The sequence below is a fragment of the Takifugu rubripes genome, chromosome 3 (genome assembly GCF_901000725.2).
Source record: "Takifugu rubripes chromosome 3, fTakRub1.2, whole genome shotgun sequence".
NCBI classification, from domain to species: domain Eukaryota; kingdom Metazoa; phylum Chordata; class Actinopteri; order Tetraodontiformes; family Tetraodontidae; genus Takifugu; species Takifugu rubripes.
In genome coordinates, this window is record NC_042287.1 from 8,679,192 (window position 1) to 8,695,007 (window position 15,816).

The following is a 15,816-nucleotide window of genomic DNA, read 5'->3' on the forward strand; positions in this document are numbered from 1 at the left end:
CTCCAGTCGGCCGCTCCACCTCCCCACCCCTGCGCTCCTTTTGCCCATCAGGTCCAGAGAGAGCATCTCAAACAAAACCATGCGCATTCATCCACATGTAGGGTTCCTCCTCACCCCTGCCTCCCCCACACAGACTTTAATTTTACCGGGCCTGCACTTCAAACACATGAAAGGATGCTCAGTGGGGACCAAGGCTAAGGGGAAAGCCAGAGGTGGGGGTACGGCAAATGGGGGAGGTGGGAAAGGGGTATAAAAGCTGCACTTGAGCTGGAGATGTATAGGAGAGATGGTGGAGGTAGTGAGAAGGGTCAAGGGGGGGGGGGCGTTGTTGGAGAGAAGGTCAATGTCAAGGGGCTGAAGCGTTCGAAGACAAAACAGCCACCAACTCGGTCCTGCATGAAACAGCCTGCAGCCTCTTCCTCCCAAAGTTGAACTCAGCTGAGGCGCAGTGGGATGAAAGAGGTAAATGTTTCACTGTAAACTGGGCTAACACCTGCGATACGCCCGTAAACGTGCGCTCCAAGTGGCACTTGATTTCATTGCATACACAGAAAGAAAAATAAATGTTGTAAATCCTGTAATGCTTAGCCGCACAGGGAGGAAAAAAAGGCTTTTTCCATTTCCTGGTTTTCATTTAATGACACGTAACGATCCAGCTGTGGACACACACGGTTCTAGTTGGTGTCCTGAGCAACATTAACAAGCTGTAAATGCGTATGTTTATGTCCCCTAGTCCTCTAGGAGAACTTAATTATTCCCTTTTTCTTCATCATTTCCTCTCCAGTTTTTTTTTTTTAGACTCTCTGTTCCACTCGGATCTTCTTCCCCCTCACCCAGAACATACGTGCGCAGAATGAAAGCTGCCGCGGACTATCAAACGATTTGGAATGTGGAAATGAAGCGACTGTATCTGTATCGCACCAGAACGTCTATCTCGTGCCAGCGAGGTTTCTGGGAAGGGAAGCCAGCAATCAGACAGCACCCCGGGATATAAAACCCCCACAATGCACTATTTCTTGCTGCTAACTCCGCTACGGCGCAGGGAGGAGGCAATTAAAGCTTTTATAGGCTTCGCCCTCAAGATTTGCAGCTAGCAATTAAAAATCATTACTAATCAAATAAAAATAGAAGTGGCTCAAACTACAATCTGGCCGGGGCATCGATTAGATTTATGCTACTGCAAAAAAGCTAATAAAGCGACCGAGAATTAATGTTACGTTCTTTTGCAATAATGTGAGAAAAAGGTTGACATTTAATGGCGGCGCGGTGGAATGAAAACACAGCCCGCGTCCGGCGTCCAAATGAGGCAACTTCTGATTTCCCCACATCAAACTATGCATTCCTAAAACCAGTTTGTGTCTGCAGAAATGAAGAGAAACTGGGACACCAGTGGTTTCCAGGGTGTTGTGGGATTTAGAGGGTTGGCAGGCGGCCAATGAGAGCTCCCAAATCAATGGCGCCGCTGGTGCACGCTTCGGCTTGTGGGTGTTAACGACGACGGTCAGAAATCACCCTGAGTGACAATTTGACGCTGGGTGAGCAGGCGCCGCAAATAGAAATGTCAGCTGTCTCCTCGGGGTTTTACGGCGGCAGCGGCGCGGCTCGCTTTAACACGGCGCCCCGGATGCCGCGCTACGCTCCGGGGTTAAAAAGTAGCGCTGCATCTGTTCTGCCGCGTGACAGGTGAAGGAAGAGATCGATTTTCTTTCTTTCTTTCTTTTTATACATGCTGAAGTTGGCAAAATGTCTTTTACTCAAACTAACTTTAAAACAAAGAGAAAAGGGCTCAAGCTCGACAAAACGCCCTTCCGATTGTAAAAAATCACGGGTGAAATGAGGTTTGTGCGTGTGTGTGTGAGTGTGTGCTAACCGTGGCCTGGCAGGCCCATGCTGCTCGCCAGCTGGTAGAGCCGTTGCTGCTGCTCCTCATAGGTCCCTTGTTCACTGAGCGCTGACATCATGCGCCTGTAGTGCTCCTCGGGGCTCATGTGACCGTGACTGCCGCCTGCCTCCACCACCGGGCTCTGAGAGCTCTCTGAGGAGGCGAAAGAGGAAATATTTCTATTATCAGGATTTAATATTGAGACATTTATGAGGAAGTCGTGCTTCAGTACTTCCATATTCTGACACGTTTAGCTTCCACATTAGCGCTTCGAGGTGGCACAATATCGTTCACGATGGGGAATAATTGAGTCGCCACGGAGCTTTTAATGGTCAACGGCAGAAAATCACTTTTCGGTCCAGTTTTTTCCGAATGAAACGGTCGCTGCTTCCTGTCCAGGAACCAGTCCAGCGGTTTAAGTCTGGCTAGTTTCAAGATGAGGATTGATCTTTGATCCACGGCCTCGAACCCAGCTCTTCTTTTGGACTTTTTAAGATACATATTATAGAAAATGCTCTCCTGCTGCTCACGCGAGCCGCTGTAGCAGCTCTGCTGTGTTTAACATGGAGCAAAGATGATGCGATGTCTCTCTGACCCCCCCTCCACCCTCACTCCATCAATAGTAACACGATCTAAGGTGAGGGTGGAGGCAGGGGGACACGGGGAGGTGGTTCGGGAGTTAGGAGGAGAAAAGAGGAGGCGGCAGAAAGAAAGACAAGACTATTTTTACCACCCTCCGTCTTATCGAAACCCGAGCCTGGCCCCAGGCAGGCGAGCAGAGGCGGTGCGGGCGGCGAGCAGAGGTAAGGGCGGAGGTGGCGGTAGGTGTTACAGGGTGGGGGAGGAATCGACTATGCAGTCATCGCTGTCTCCACCAAAAAAAGCTCCGCTTGATCCGGCCGACAGCGGCGCGTTTGCGCGCGCGCGTGCAACAAGTCCGTGCTTGTCTGAACTTCTCTCGCTCCCTCAGCGCAGCGTGGGGCGCCGCCTTTGCACGCAGAGAGAAAAACAAATGGCGTTTGCTCAGAGGCGTCCAATCTTTCTGTCTCCAAACACCACCGCCATCTCTCCTTATCTCCGTCTCTACATCTGCGCCTGCCGTTAGCGTCCAAGTGTGGACGCAAGCAGATGCACACACACACGCAGGCACGCACACATGTGAGGTGAGCCTGACGACTGGGTGTGCACACAAGTCAAGGTTAAAATACAAGCATGGCTGCGTTTTCCAGCGACTTAAATACACTTCTCGGAACCACAGACTGCACACACGACACACACTCTGCACCGGGTGTGTGTTTATAATCTGTCTTTTATGCAAATGTGCAGCAAAGGAACAATATATGCATAGAGGTTGCACACAGGAAGACAAAGTCAGACTAAGACAATATGAGCCATAACACACACACACCTGCAGACACACAAGCAGGAATGTGTCTAATAAGGCGGTAATGGCCTGGAATAAGTAATGAGCAAGAGGCTCCAGGCAGGGCGGCTGTCTGCCAAAGGTCACCCAGAGGAACATCGGTCAACAACAGAACCGGCCGACCCGGTCTTGCGATCAATCAAACATCTAAATGCACTCGACTAGTCGCCCAGCTGTTTTGTTTTTCACAAAAATCAGCCATTTTTAACTAAATTCAAACTCATATTTCAACCGATTGGACTGTGTGTGTCTCCGGAGGTGCGGTTGGGCCAGCCCTCAGTCGGTGTGTGGTTTTGGGCTGCTGTATAATGCATCAGTCAGGAAGGATTCCTCAAGGCAGGTTCGATGGCACCCGGGTCTACCGGACTAAAGACACGTGAATTATAAATGATGGAATTTTCTTGCTATAGTTCTCATGGTATTATGAGAAAGCAACTATCAATTAATCAAATATTACGAACGTTCCTACTCAAATCACAGTGTCTGCAGGTCTCTCCCTCACTCCACACTCTACACAATCCAGTCAACACGTGCACACACGTGCACCCAACACAGACTAGGACTCAATGCCTTTTTACTAATGTCAGCACACACAACACAGATAACCCAGGAAGGCCTCCCTCGGCACCCTGTTCTTCTCCAGTCAGGTAGCGCCGCGTTGCCGTGACGTCACCTCACTTGTGTAGCTGTCACAGCACCCCCACCCCCCCACCCCCACCCACACACACACACACACCCCTCCCAGTGAAAGAGCACCGTTGAAGAACATGCTGTGCCAAACTATAACGCTGACTCATCACCATCATGGCCGCGTCATCTTACCTTTGGGGGATACACTACGTGACTTCTTGCTGTCTGAGGGACACTCGCTGCTGCTGCTCGGAGAGAAGCTTCTCCTCTTTCCTAGAAGGTCATCTGCAAACACACACACACACACACACACACACACAGGCATTAGCTAAAGTCAGAGCTCTGATGCTGAGGCTCTGCTCCACGTCTACAACAGTTAGGAAAGAAGAGGTGAGAAGGGAGCCAGAGAGGGAAAAGTGAGAAATACAACAAGGAAGAAATGGTTGTCTGGAGATGTGCCGGTTCTGTCAGGATTTTTTTTGGGGGGTGGGGGGGGCGTTCTGCACCACCTTGGATGACTGATCCGCTCTGCTCGTTCATATGCCTGTTTGTCTGTGGTTGCGGGGGGAGGTCCTGTCCTCAACTATCTCTTTCCAAAAGCCTGTCCTCAGGTGTTAGCACTGTCATCTCTCCTCTGTCTTCTCTTTTTTTCCAGATGTTGGAACGAAAACCTCCGCCTGATCTAAAGTGCACGAGAGCCTCTCAGCTGACTCAGAATCTCGTCTCAGCCGCCAGTACAGCTACATCATGTTTATTTTTAGTTTTTGTACCTCCCCGACAGCCTGCCTGTTTCTGTGCTGCCATCAGAAACACTCGTCTCCCCGTCTTGTTTTCCCATCTGCTGCCGTGTCTTCCTCCTCTCCTCTTCCTCCTCCCGTCACCAGTTTTCCATCTCTCCTCTCATTAGCCTTCTCTACCACACGCTTCTCTCCTCGGCCGCAAAATAGAAGTAACCGGTGTACAATTACAAAACCCCCTACTGCCGCCACATCCTCCCCTCTCGTTCCCTCTCTTCCTTCCCGCCCAATCACCTCCTCCGGTAAACACACCTCGAATCAATAACGTCCTAATCAGCGTAGGAGGCGATGCAGAGCACGTCGCGCGCGGCTCTGGCAGGAAGGCCGAGGAAAAAGCCGTTAGTCATTGTTCGCTCTCTCTTTCCCTCTGTTTCCAGCTCCGATTTTCTCTGCTTCCTCAACTCAAGACAGCCAAACCACAGAGGCTACCGTTTCTCTTCTTTCACTTTTCTTTATATTCTGTCTCTGTGGCTCACATATTTTAGGAATAAAGGCCATTGTATGTATTTTGTACCCTTAATTCTTTCCTCAAGTTGAAGGATTTTGATACAATCAGAGCTTGAAACGTAAGCGCCCGAACACATCGCTGGTATAGCTCTGAATTCTGAAAATATTTTGTTTTCCCTGTCTCGCATACTTGTGCCCCTCCCTGTATCACTGCCCTCCGTGTTGGTGCCAGATATAGAATCTATTTTGCATCAGCAGCAAGACAGCAAATACGAACCTGATGATGTTGCAGACACCTAAAACCAGGCACAAGCTGTGCCGATTAACAGAAATAAATTTCAACATATCGTGGACGAAAATGCTAATGCTAACTGAGTAAGATGATCGACACAAATGACCACATTTACTGAAACTGAACAGTCCATCTCTGCTGCTCCCTGTGCTAGCAGTTTGCCGCTAGCTAACTGGTTTGTCAATTGTGTGGTGTTCGGTGTTATAGGTCAACAAGAAAAAGGTCCAATATTAACGAGCTGAGAGGGAGTGTATCATCATTTATCTCAAGGCCTCGACATACCTGGTCAATACGTCTATTCTTCATCCTTACTTGTGTTCTAGCACACAAGAAGAGTCTACTTAAAGGGATCAGATGAGTTCAGGTCTAGTTTTTCACACTTTAAAACATATTCCTGCTGCTTTTCCATTGCATTTATTAAAATGAAGTTTGACAGGTCTCCATCTACAGGATGCTTGTATACCCCCCCCCCCCCACACACACACACACATCCTTAGTTACTGTAAATCCAATCCTGCACTGAGCACGCACAGGCTTACACCCACACCCAGAGCGTCTCATGATCAAACACACACTGGAGCCGTCTCTAGAGCCGACCTCACTCAAGACACCGCGTCTCCTGAGCTAGTGCCCAAGGGCCAGAGATTTGTGGGGCGGAAAGCTTTTAAAGCCAATTAAATGGGGCTTCTTAGAGAACTAGCGCTCCTTTTTAATGCCCAAGCCTGAGCTCTCGCAAGCGTCTTTCCTAACTCTTTTACTCCCACTGACACCACTTACAGTCACGTTAGCTACCTTGGGCATTTCCCTATCATCTGCCTGTTAAAATATGACAAAAGCGGTGAGTCAGAGGTTTTATTTTAGCCGCCAAGTCTAAATAAACGGAAGGCTGCATTAGCTGAGATGATTCAACTCCATATTTGTACATTATTTGTCATCAGGTGTGGAGGAAAGGTCAACTTTTTCTACTCAAACTAACGAACAACAAACTATTCGATCCTCGGTCTAATTTTTTTCACAGCTAGTTCACCTCCGTATCTGCTGTTGTTCCTACTGAGCAATACCGCAGATGAAAACCACGGGACATGAGAAGAAAGAGAAACCAGCGGGGCCCAAACTGCCTCGCTTTCATGTGACACCGCCAGGGCGAGCCATCAGGCGGGGGAGCCTTCCTCTTTCCTTTTTACGCTGTGATTTCCTGTCCTCAAACTTTAGCCCTCTTCCGCTCCTCTCTCCGTCCCACGGAGCGCGGTGACACTCAGACAGCCAGACTCCTTAATTCCTCTCTTACTCTGTTAATCTGTCATCTTTATCAGGCCGGGGAGGGAGGGGGGCTGTGCGGAGAGAGGAGGAGGAGCTGTGGGGGCGACAGGCGTGTACGCGGGGCGAGCCACCAGCCGCAGCCCCCCGATCAATCTCCACATTACAGCTGACAGAATGGTGCTAATAACTTATTGATCCCCCTCCGTGTGCCGGGGCCTCCGCCGGCCCTGAAAGCCCCGCCATTGATTGGCTTACAGGCCGGTGGAGCTGGGAGCGGGGGTGGTGGGTGATGAAGATGGGGAGAGATGCGCCGCTGACGTCACGTGCATACACTGTAACAGTCTGCAGCAATTTGTCTCGTCCACTTTTATCACAGCCTTCATAATGACAGGTTCCGGACACTTAACAGGAAGTGTTAAGTCTAAAAGTTAATCAACTTGTGAGCAGGGTATGGAATCATCATCATCATCGCCGTCGTCAAGAAAAAAAACAGGAAATAGACAGAAAAGTGAGTCGTGTTTGAGCATCTTTCCCACGTGCGCTGTAAACCTGGGCTTCAAAAGTTTATCCAGAGAGCAGCATGCGTGAACACAAATGACCCGGACACCCCCACCCTCAACCTAAATTTGGACACACTTTGTGTGTGAGCGCAGCAGGAGCAACAGTGGGACAATCGCTCGGTGACAACAGTGAATTCTCGGATCGGGATAACACTGACAGCTGCAATCACATCCTCATTTCTGAAGGGTTTAAAAAACCCCAGAAACCTTCACATGACAGCGGGCGAACAGCATCTAAAAACAGCCATTTAAAACCACATACGGAAAGGTGTACATGCAGGCACGCACGCACACACACACACACACACACACGCACGCACGCACGCACACACACACACGCACGCACACACACACGCACACACACACACACACACGCACGCACACACACACGCACGCACACACGCACGCACGCACACATACACACACGCACGCACACACACGCGCGCGCGCACACACACACACACACACATACAAAAATGCATTCAGGCCCTAAACCGCTAAACCCCCAACCACACACACATCCCCGTGCATGCACACACACAAGCACACACAGCGCCAGGCTCTAACTGCCTCTGAGTCTGAGTGCAGGAAACAGAGGAGAGTGTGTGGCGGTCCAAAAACACCTTATCTGCCTGTTTGAGTCTCTGGTCTGACCGCAGAGCCATGGTTTACAGTCTCCACAGGCAGCCAGACTCCCAGCGCCGGCGCCCGTGCACCCCCCCCACGCCGCCACCTCCCCTCCCTTTTACCTCACAGAGACTCCGAATAGCCAGCGGCTGGGGAGCGAGAGAGCAAATGAGGGAAGGAAGGAGGAGGGGTGGAGAAGAGAAGGAGGGAGGCAGCCCTCCTGTCTGTCCCTCAGATTTAATTAACGGCCTACTCCGGCGCAGAGACGACCCAGCAAGCCTGCCTCTCTTTCCTCCTGACCCACACACACACACACACACACAGACACACACAGACACACACACCACCACCACGGCTCGCCCTCCCCTGATACCACCACCGCACTCATTCATCTCTCTTTCCCCTGTCTCTCCATTTCCAAATGTTTCTTCCATCAGCGCAGCCTGCTAGGACTGCTGCAGACGTTTCCAGGCTCCGTTTCTAAATTTCCCGTACTTCCCGTTGTCCTGTTTATTGCTAGCATTAAGGAACAGTGTTTTAAGAACAGAGTGAAAGGGCAGACATCTGAGTTCAGCTGCTTTCCCGATGCTTCAGCACCCACCTTGATATTTGGATGCAGTTACGGACCAGTGTTGACTCTGCGTGGCTGCGCCCTGTTATTATGCGTCACAATGAATACGCGAGCGTCTAGTTTCGCTGGCAGACAGGATTTAAGGCGCTTTGGCGGCCTGTTAAATCTCCCTTTAATGGTCAAACGGGAAGGTTTTAGGAGGTCTTGGACCCCTGTCTGAGTTATGCTACACTGTGAACATCCTCTTTTATCCACTGCCTCCCGCCACCCCCTCTATCCCCTTGTGTCCTGCTCTATTAAGAAAACTCCTTGAGGTTCTGATTTCTCCATTAAGTTTAGCAGCTGATTACGTCGGCATTTGGGTGGAAATCCGTTCAAAACCAGGGTTTAAGATGCTGGCTGTCTGCTGCGGCGCGGTCGCGCCGCCTTCTATCCATCCTGGTGGGTATGGCACCGTATGGACAATTAATCTGGCAGACGGGGTGTGGAAATGTTGAGTCTGGGCTGATTATAGCACTTGGGGTGCCCTGGGATAATTGTATAAGAAGAACAGGGTCAACTACGGGGCACAAGAGGCGCAAGGCTAACGATGGCTAATAGAAAATGAAGAATATTTGTTTTTTTTGTGAAAAAACAACTTATCACTGTGTATCGTTGAAAAAATCGTAGTTTTACTTTGGTGGCCAAACAATATCCTCAAACAAGCTAGTGGACAAATGGCCATGATTAAATGGCCCGTCTATAAGCTCTTAGTGCTTAAACACGCACACAAACACACGCTTCTGCTCACACACGAAACTGGATTAATGGCAAACAAAGCTATTTATTCAGAGGCAATTTGAAACAAGGGGTTTAGCCAAAAAAAAAAATCCTGGAGTGCAGCAAAGGATGTTTGAAGAACATTAAGTAATCTACTTCAGAGTGACCTTTAGGAAAGAGTAATAAGCTTAAATTAAATTCCCCTCCATCACACAAATTAGGGTAAATGAAATAGCCAATGGAGGACCTACATATGTGAGACGAAATGTAAAGCAGGTTGTAGCATCAGCGCACATCAGAGACGAAGGAGGAACTACATCAAACCCCAAACTTTAATCAAGAATGAATTATTTATAGCATATTCCACATATGTCCTCGCAGCATTAGTAACACACCAGGGAGTTTTACCTGTGTGTCCAGTCCTGGTTCCGTGGTCGGACGCCGACTGTCCCTCGGGCATTCCGTGCTGTCTGGAGCTGTGCAGGTTGGAGATGATTGTGGAGAGGTCACTGTCGCGACTGTAGGACAAAGAGAGGAGAGAGAAATGCGACTTTCAAAAGGCTGCAGAAATTCACTGACTGTTTGCTGCTCACCATTGAAACCCTCTATGCAGAACAGCATCTGCTCAAAACGGACTCGTTCGCTGCAAGCGGCGGTTCTATCAACTGGATCAGCGCTCCCAGGTGCATAATGCACTCTGACAGACTAACCTGACTGGCACTTTTGGGTCTCATCCCCGCTCATCTTCCACGCTAAGATGCATTAACGAACATATTCTCAACTCATAAGTGGTTTAGCAGCTTAAAACCTGATTAGAATTCTTCCTAAATTCAGGTCAACAGCAACAGTTGAAGTAAAAAGAGAGGTGAGAAATATTTGTGACTTTGATATTGTAAACAAAAATCTGTTTGAAGGGCTTTCAGACACCTAGTCTGGTACCAACTGGAAGAGCAGGTAAAAGCTGCAGATCAGCCCACTCTGGTTTTAAATTGCTAATCCAGCTGCCTCTCTGGCCTCCCCAAGGGCACCAACTCCACACAACCGGGAACCCACACAACCATGTCACTGAGGTATTTCACTGGGAATCTGATTACCATTGAGATCACATTAAACTGAATAATGATGGGAAATAAGCATTGAAGAGTGTGAGAGGAGTGTAACGGCCACAATCGCAGCCTCTGGTCAATGTGTAGCCAGAAGTTCTGGGTTTGAGTGTACGGGCTTATAAATGAATAACATAGATTCAAATGTGGATGTCCCCTTTTAAATGATGCACATTTTTAGAAGAGCCTTCCAAATCTTAAAGCTATCATTTAAGGACAAAAATAAAAAGAAGCAGCGCTCGCGCGTGTCAGCGGCCCTTCCTGTCAGGAGGAATCTCATGTAAAGGCTTAACGAGGCAACTTTATTGAAAGCAGAATCTTCGACGAAGGGGGTCTGGTGCGACACAGCGTGCACCGTTTATGGGACAGAAGCAGCGAGCGGTTCTTAGATGCCAGCGCTCTGACGAGGCCACACTCTGCGGCTGCTGGATTTGGGCTTTTACAGCTCCATGATTACAGGCTGGCGCTGTAATGTCAAGCTGCCGGTCGCCAAGCTGTTTTCCACTCCGCTTAAACGCGGAGAGGAGCGCAAAGGGCTTAATGCCGGCCACCGCTTGCTTCACCAGTCGCATTTCAGAGAACCAGTGAGTCAGAGAGACGGCTCAGACAAAACAGCGACCACTGCTAAGTACGGAGACGCTTGATTGGACTGCAAACTTCTAATGACAGCCTTCTTTGTTTTTTTATGTAAATGGATATAATTAGTAGGTGTGTGCACCTGAGACCTTAGATGTTGTCTTCTAAAAGAAGACGAATTGCTGAGAAGGATTTTATTTGCTCTAAATACCATATTATAATTCTGTCAGCCTGTGTGACGCCCTGATAGCCAATCCCATCAATCACTGGGCTGTGTTACAACACCACCCTCTGTCCATCATTTAAAGCGATCACCATAATGCTGTCCTGAACTTCTCAGAAAGGTGATGAGGTTATTAGAAGTGGACACTCTGAGCCACGATCGGCAAGGACATTGTTAGTCTGATAATTAGCGCACTTTTCCTGAGCCTCGCCCCCTCGGCCCGTGCTAATGAGGGCCAGGCCCTGATCCCACCCACCTCTGCCCTCTCCCCAACCCCTCCTCCCCCAGTCATTATCTGGGTGGACACAAGGTCACACTCAAGCTCTGCGAGACGAAGCGGGGGCCGGACGGGGATAGCTTTAAAACCTGCTCACCTGAGTCAGCGCTCCCTAAGGAGCTCCCGAGGCCAGGGTTAGCTGGGAAGGACGGGGGGCCTCGGAGAGGATTGAACGGGGGGAGGGGAGGGGGGGGGCGCTTTGAGGCTGTTGGGTCCGATAGCTAAGAAGGACATGAGCTGTCTATCTTATCACCCAGCTGCAAGCTGTAGACAATCATCTCATCCTCAGCTCATCCCAGATCTGGTCAATAGTCATGTGCAGCCACAGGACGGGTGTTCTGACCCAGACACCAGGATGAATACTCACCAATGCTGCTGATATTCAACATTAACAAGCTGATAACACATATTACTACTAAAGTAAATTCACCCTGATCTCACTCATTACTACTGCAGGAGCCTAATCTTTTTTAAACTGGAACTTTGATATGCATCACATTTGTAGCTGCAGAGCTGTCACAATGTCAAGAACCACAGTTGAATCCAAACGTCAGGCTCCAACAGCAACCAGAGCCGTGGCTCTGTCCTGTCCGCTTGGCTGCTGCTCTTTAAACAATGGAAAATATTACAATTACTTATCTGTAAGTCACAAAGAATGATGTTCATGCGCCCTTATGCATTTCACTGCATTTGGGCCTATATCCATTCCTAGTTTTTCCCGATTCCTACGTTCCTGCTCTATGTTCCAAAAACAACATTTACTTCTTATATATTGCTTGCTGAGAGCTGGTCGGTGGGTGTCACCACTGATTACGCTCTGGCGAACAGATCAATAGAGGATATTTTTGCTGAAAGCCGGGGTAAATGATGCTGATTCAAGAGGAATCTGATTACTGAGGTGCCTGGACACCGGGATGGCACCGCGGGAGCCGTATTTAAAGAAGCAGCATTCCACTATGTTGAGCATGATTGGCTCAAAAAGCCCGTTTGCTGCTGGAACAGGGAGGAGGCCAACACTGGCACACGGCGCTGTGGTGTCGGGCTGGAGGTCACAGAGTGAGCTCGGGGGAGCTGGCAGCCCAGCACCCCGACACCATGTCTCACACCACCGCTAGGAAAGTGCTGACAGACAGGCAGCAGGGATGTGAAGGTAGAGAAGTGGAGGAGGAGAAGGGAGAAAGAAGGAAGCAACATCTGGTGCAGAACTGCGTGCCCTCCTCCGGTCTCAAGGCAACAGCTCCAAACACTCGGCCTCCTCCAGCCTGCACAGGTGGCCCAAAGCAACATGGAAATACCACCAGGCAACATGTAATATTCAACAATCACTGCACAGTCAGGTTGGGAATTGTGCAGAAAAAAAAAACGCTTTGAAAGCCAAGGTTAGTGTCTTTGATGCCCCACAGGCAAAAGAAAAATACAGCAACTCGCACATATATCTTTAGACACGCCATATTTAAAATAAGTATATAGATAATACTTATATAGCTTATAATAATATCAGCATATAGACATATAATAATAACATTGTCATGCTGCTCACAGTTAGATTGGAAGGAAACTGGAAGCCCTGCTAGCAAAGAGGGAACGGAATAAATGGAGAAATAGATGCATGAATAAGTGAGAGGCGCAGGTCCTCTGCTGATGGGAGGTCGATCAGCAACAAAAAATAAAACTACAAAGGAATTAAAAGTGCTGTATATCCAGGTTCTCCCATATGCAGACATGCACAAAATGCTAATTTCCCCCATTGATTTTCTCCTCTCGTACCTTAAACCTCATTTTAAATACACATCGCTCTGTAGATCCACTGCAAAATGTCATCATCTGCTTTCACCATGTGTGGGAGCGCGCGCATAGTGTCGCCATGGAAATGATTAACTTCACACTTATAAATGCACCCAATTTGGGGACTAGCTTGAGAAAACACCAACCGTCTTTTTTGTTGATTTTGTGTTTTGACAGGGAGTCGACAGTAAAAACATCGGTCTGTAAAAACACAACCTTCATCCATGTAGTCAACGCCCAATCAGCTGCAGAGTGCTGTCGCCATGGCAAACGCCCGTAAACAAGGCCAAAACTGCTTTAAATGGAAAGCACCTCGAGACAAACTATAAAACCTCCAAGCTCCCTAATTAGTGCTTTGGGGAAAAGGCATTTCCAGTCATTTCACACCAGCCGTGACCTCTTACTGGCATACGGCACTGACACGGCGGTTCAATAAAGCCAAAGGACAAAGATGTCAAACGCAGAAGGCTCACAGAGGCTAGCTCAGCATCTTTCCCTCTGTGGCTGTGTCACGGATCAACGATCAGTTTCCCTCAGCGATGCCTGAACAAGAGCAGACAGCAGCTAATAAACATGAACACGCCTGCAACAGACGCGCATCCTGATCAGGGCAATGATGGCAGGATATGTTCACTGCATTTATATTGTTGCTCTCTCCAATCAGCTGTCTGCTGAGCGCAGGACAGTTCACTCTTCCACCACCCCAGGAACTCTGAGCATGAACCCTGAACAAAAGTCCCTCAACTCCAAACTTTTCCTTTGCTTCAGAGGGAGATGCTACAATTATTATGACCATCACTGTATATTTACTCCCTTAAATAAAATCCATACCTCAGAGTTAATCCAAGCTAGTCATAAACAATCTGCAGCAGCTTGGAAAAGAGGAAGATCTAGAAATATTTTTTCTACCAGTTCCAGAGCCTCAGATTTTAAGTGTTATCACAGCAAACTTCGGTGCCATTAATTTGTTGTTCCTTTGTGTAGCTCCTTAAGGCTTGAGATGGTCCGTGCTTATTCAGCAGGGATGAGCGCAGATCGATGGAGGACAAAGTCAACTAATTGTCTGTAACGCTGGCGACGATTGCAATTAATCGGTTTATGAGGAGGTGGTGGGTTTATAATGAGGCTGAGAAGACGACCGGATGACGATGATGAGTTATGAAGGCTGCGTTTGTAATGCTGACAGACAAATCCTCTTAACTCGCAGCAGTTGGCCAAACCTGGACCATCCAAACAACCAACGCTTGAAAACTGCAGAGCAGAACACTGAAGGTATTTGCTCTACAGGGTATTATGTTAGGCTAATAACGAAAAAAAATGCTTCAGACATGCTGATTTGATGAATCCATGGTTATCTAAGCGCAGCCAGAGCAGACAGATTGTCGCTAAAACGCTTGCGACATGGCGCTGCCGCCAGCCGTGGTGATGGGTGGAGACATCGCAGATACATCACACATGCATGCAGACGCCACGTATTTTTCACATCCATCGGCCAAATCCGATTTGTTAAGGCCCCTCTACGACTCACTTAAGAAGCTGTGGTCAATGGAAATCACATTTCCGTGATTGGACATCCCATTATCCCGCCGGCCCAGACCCGCACTCCAGCAGGGCTGAGACGGAAGCCTGACCAGGACGGCGGCTCCAGCAAGTCCGTCGCCTTTCAAAGGGTAAAAGCCCGACGTATTAGTCATAAGTGTTCTTTAAATTCATTATCATCTTAACACGCCAGCGGCACAAGTGTGTGTGTGTGTGTGTGTGTGTGTGTGCGAGGGGGAGGGTGGCCTGTTAAATGAGGTTAGTGGAGCCGTTCAAAGCTTCACAGTTGCTGTGCTGTCGGCCGCGTCACACGAGAGTCGTGAGACATGAAAAGCGTCTCCTCCTGTAATGAGGCTGCAGAAGCTGCTCATAATGCATCTGGGGACTTCCTGAGGTTAATCGATGGACGGCTTCTGAGTCGTCTCCGTCCAGGGCCTGTCTGCATTTTGAATCATGAGAATCTCCACAAGAACGCAAGTCAGCATAATTCCACGTGATGTTTACAGCCTCCTAAACAAAGTGGGGTGTATACTAGGAGACAAAAGGAAGCCCTGTCCCACAGTTAATTCCTCTTAATGATGTGGCCTTCTTGTGCATATGGACATTTCAGTTTCTTCCAAAGAAATAGTCAATAACTGATTCACAAACCAGCTGTGTCTCTAAAGCACATAACTCATGGTCTTGAAGGGCTTTCACACCTTAGTTCCCTCAGGTTTAAATCGCTTTCTAGACATGCACCATTTTCCTTTTGGTTTTGCTTCTTTTCACAAGGAGAAATTCCAAGCACACCCAAAGGCATCACTTCAAACCACATAAGAATATTGCCGCGGCTCATAGGTCAGATGGGGGAAAAACTGAGGAATGTACCAGTTTAATGCCTGTTTTATGACACGGGAAAGCCACCGCAGGATGTTTATCATCCCGATGATTCGTTATGTTCTTTGAATTTAATTTAAAAAGAGACACGGTGGCCAAGTACACACTGAACTAAAATGTAGAATTGAACCTTCTTCCTGGTTTAATCCATGTAACGACATTTTAAAGGAGGATGTGGGAGGATAACAT

The 15,816-nt window shown here is 48.5% G+C and overlaps 1 protein-coding gene across 2 annotated transcripts in view; it reads right to left on the reverse strand.

The window, feature by feature from the left end:
* samd11 (sterile alpha motif domain containing 11) overlaps positions 1 to 15,816 on the reverse strand; it is a 38,760-nt gene that overhangs the window by 12,310 nt on the left and 10,634 nt on the right. For both annotated transcript variants that reach the window (XM_029833227.1, XM_029833228.1), the window contains exons 4-6: positions 9,657 to 9,766; positions 4,128 to 4,220; positions 1,871 to 2,035 (exon numbers count right to left, since the gene is read on the reverse strand). In XM_029833227.1, coding sequence (XP_029689087.1) covers positions 1,871 to 2,035; positions 4,128 to 4,220; positions 9,657 to 9,766 — 368 coding nt within the window. The remainder of the gene's footprint in view (positions 1 to 1,870; positions 2,036 to 4,127; positions 4,221 to 9,656; positions 9,767 to 15,816) is intronic.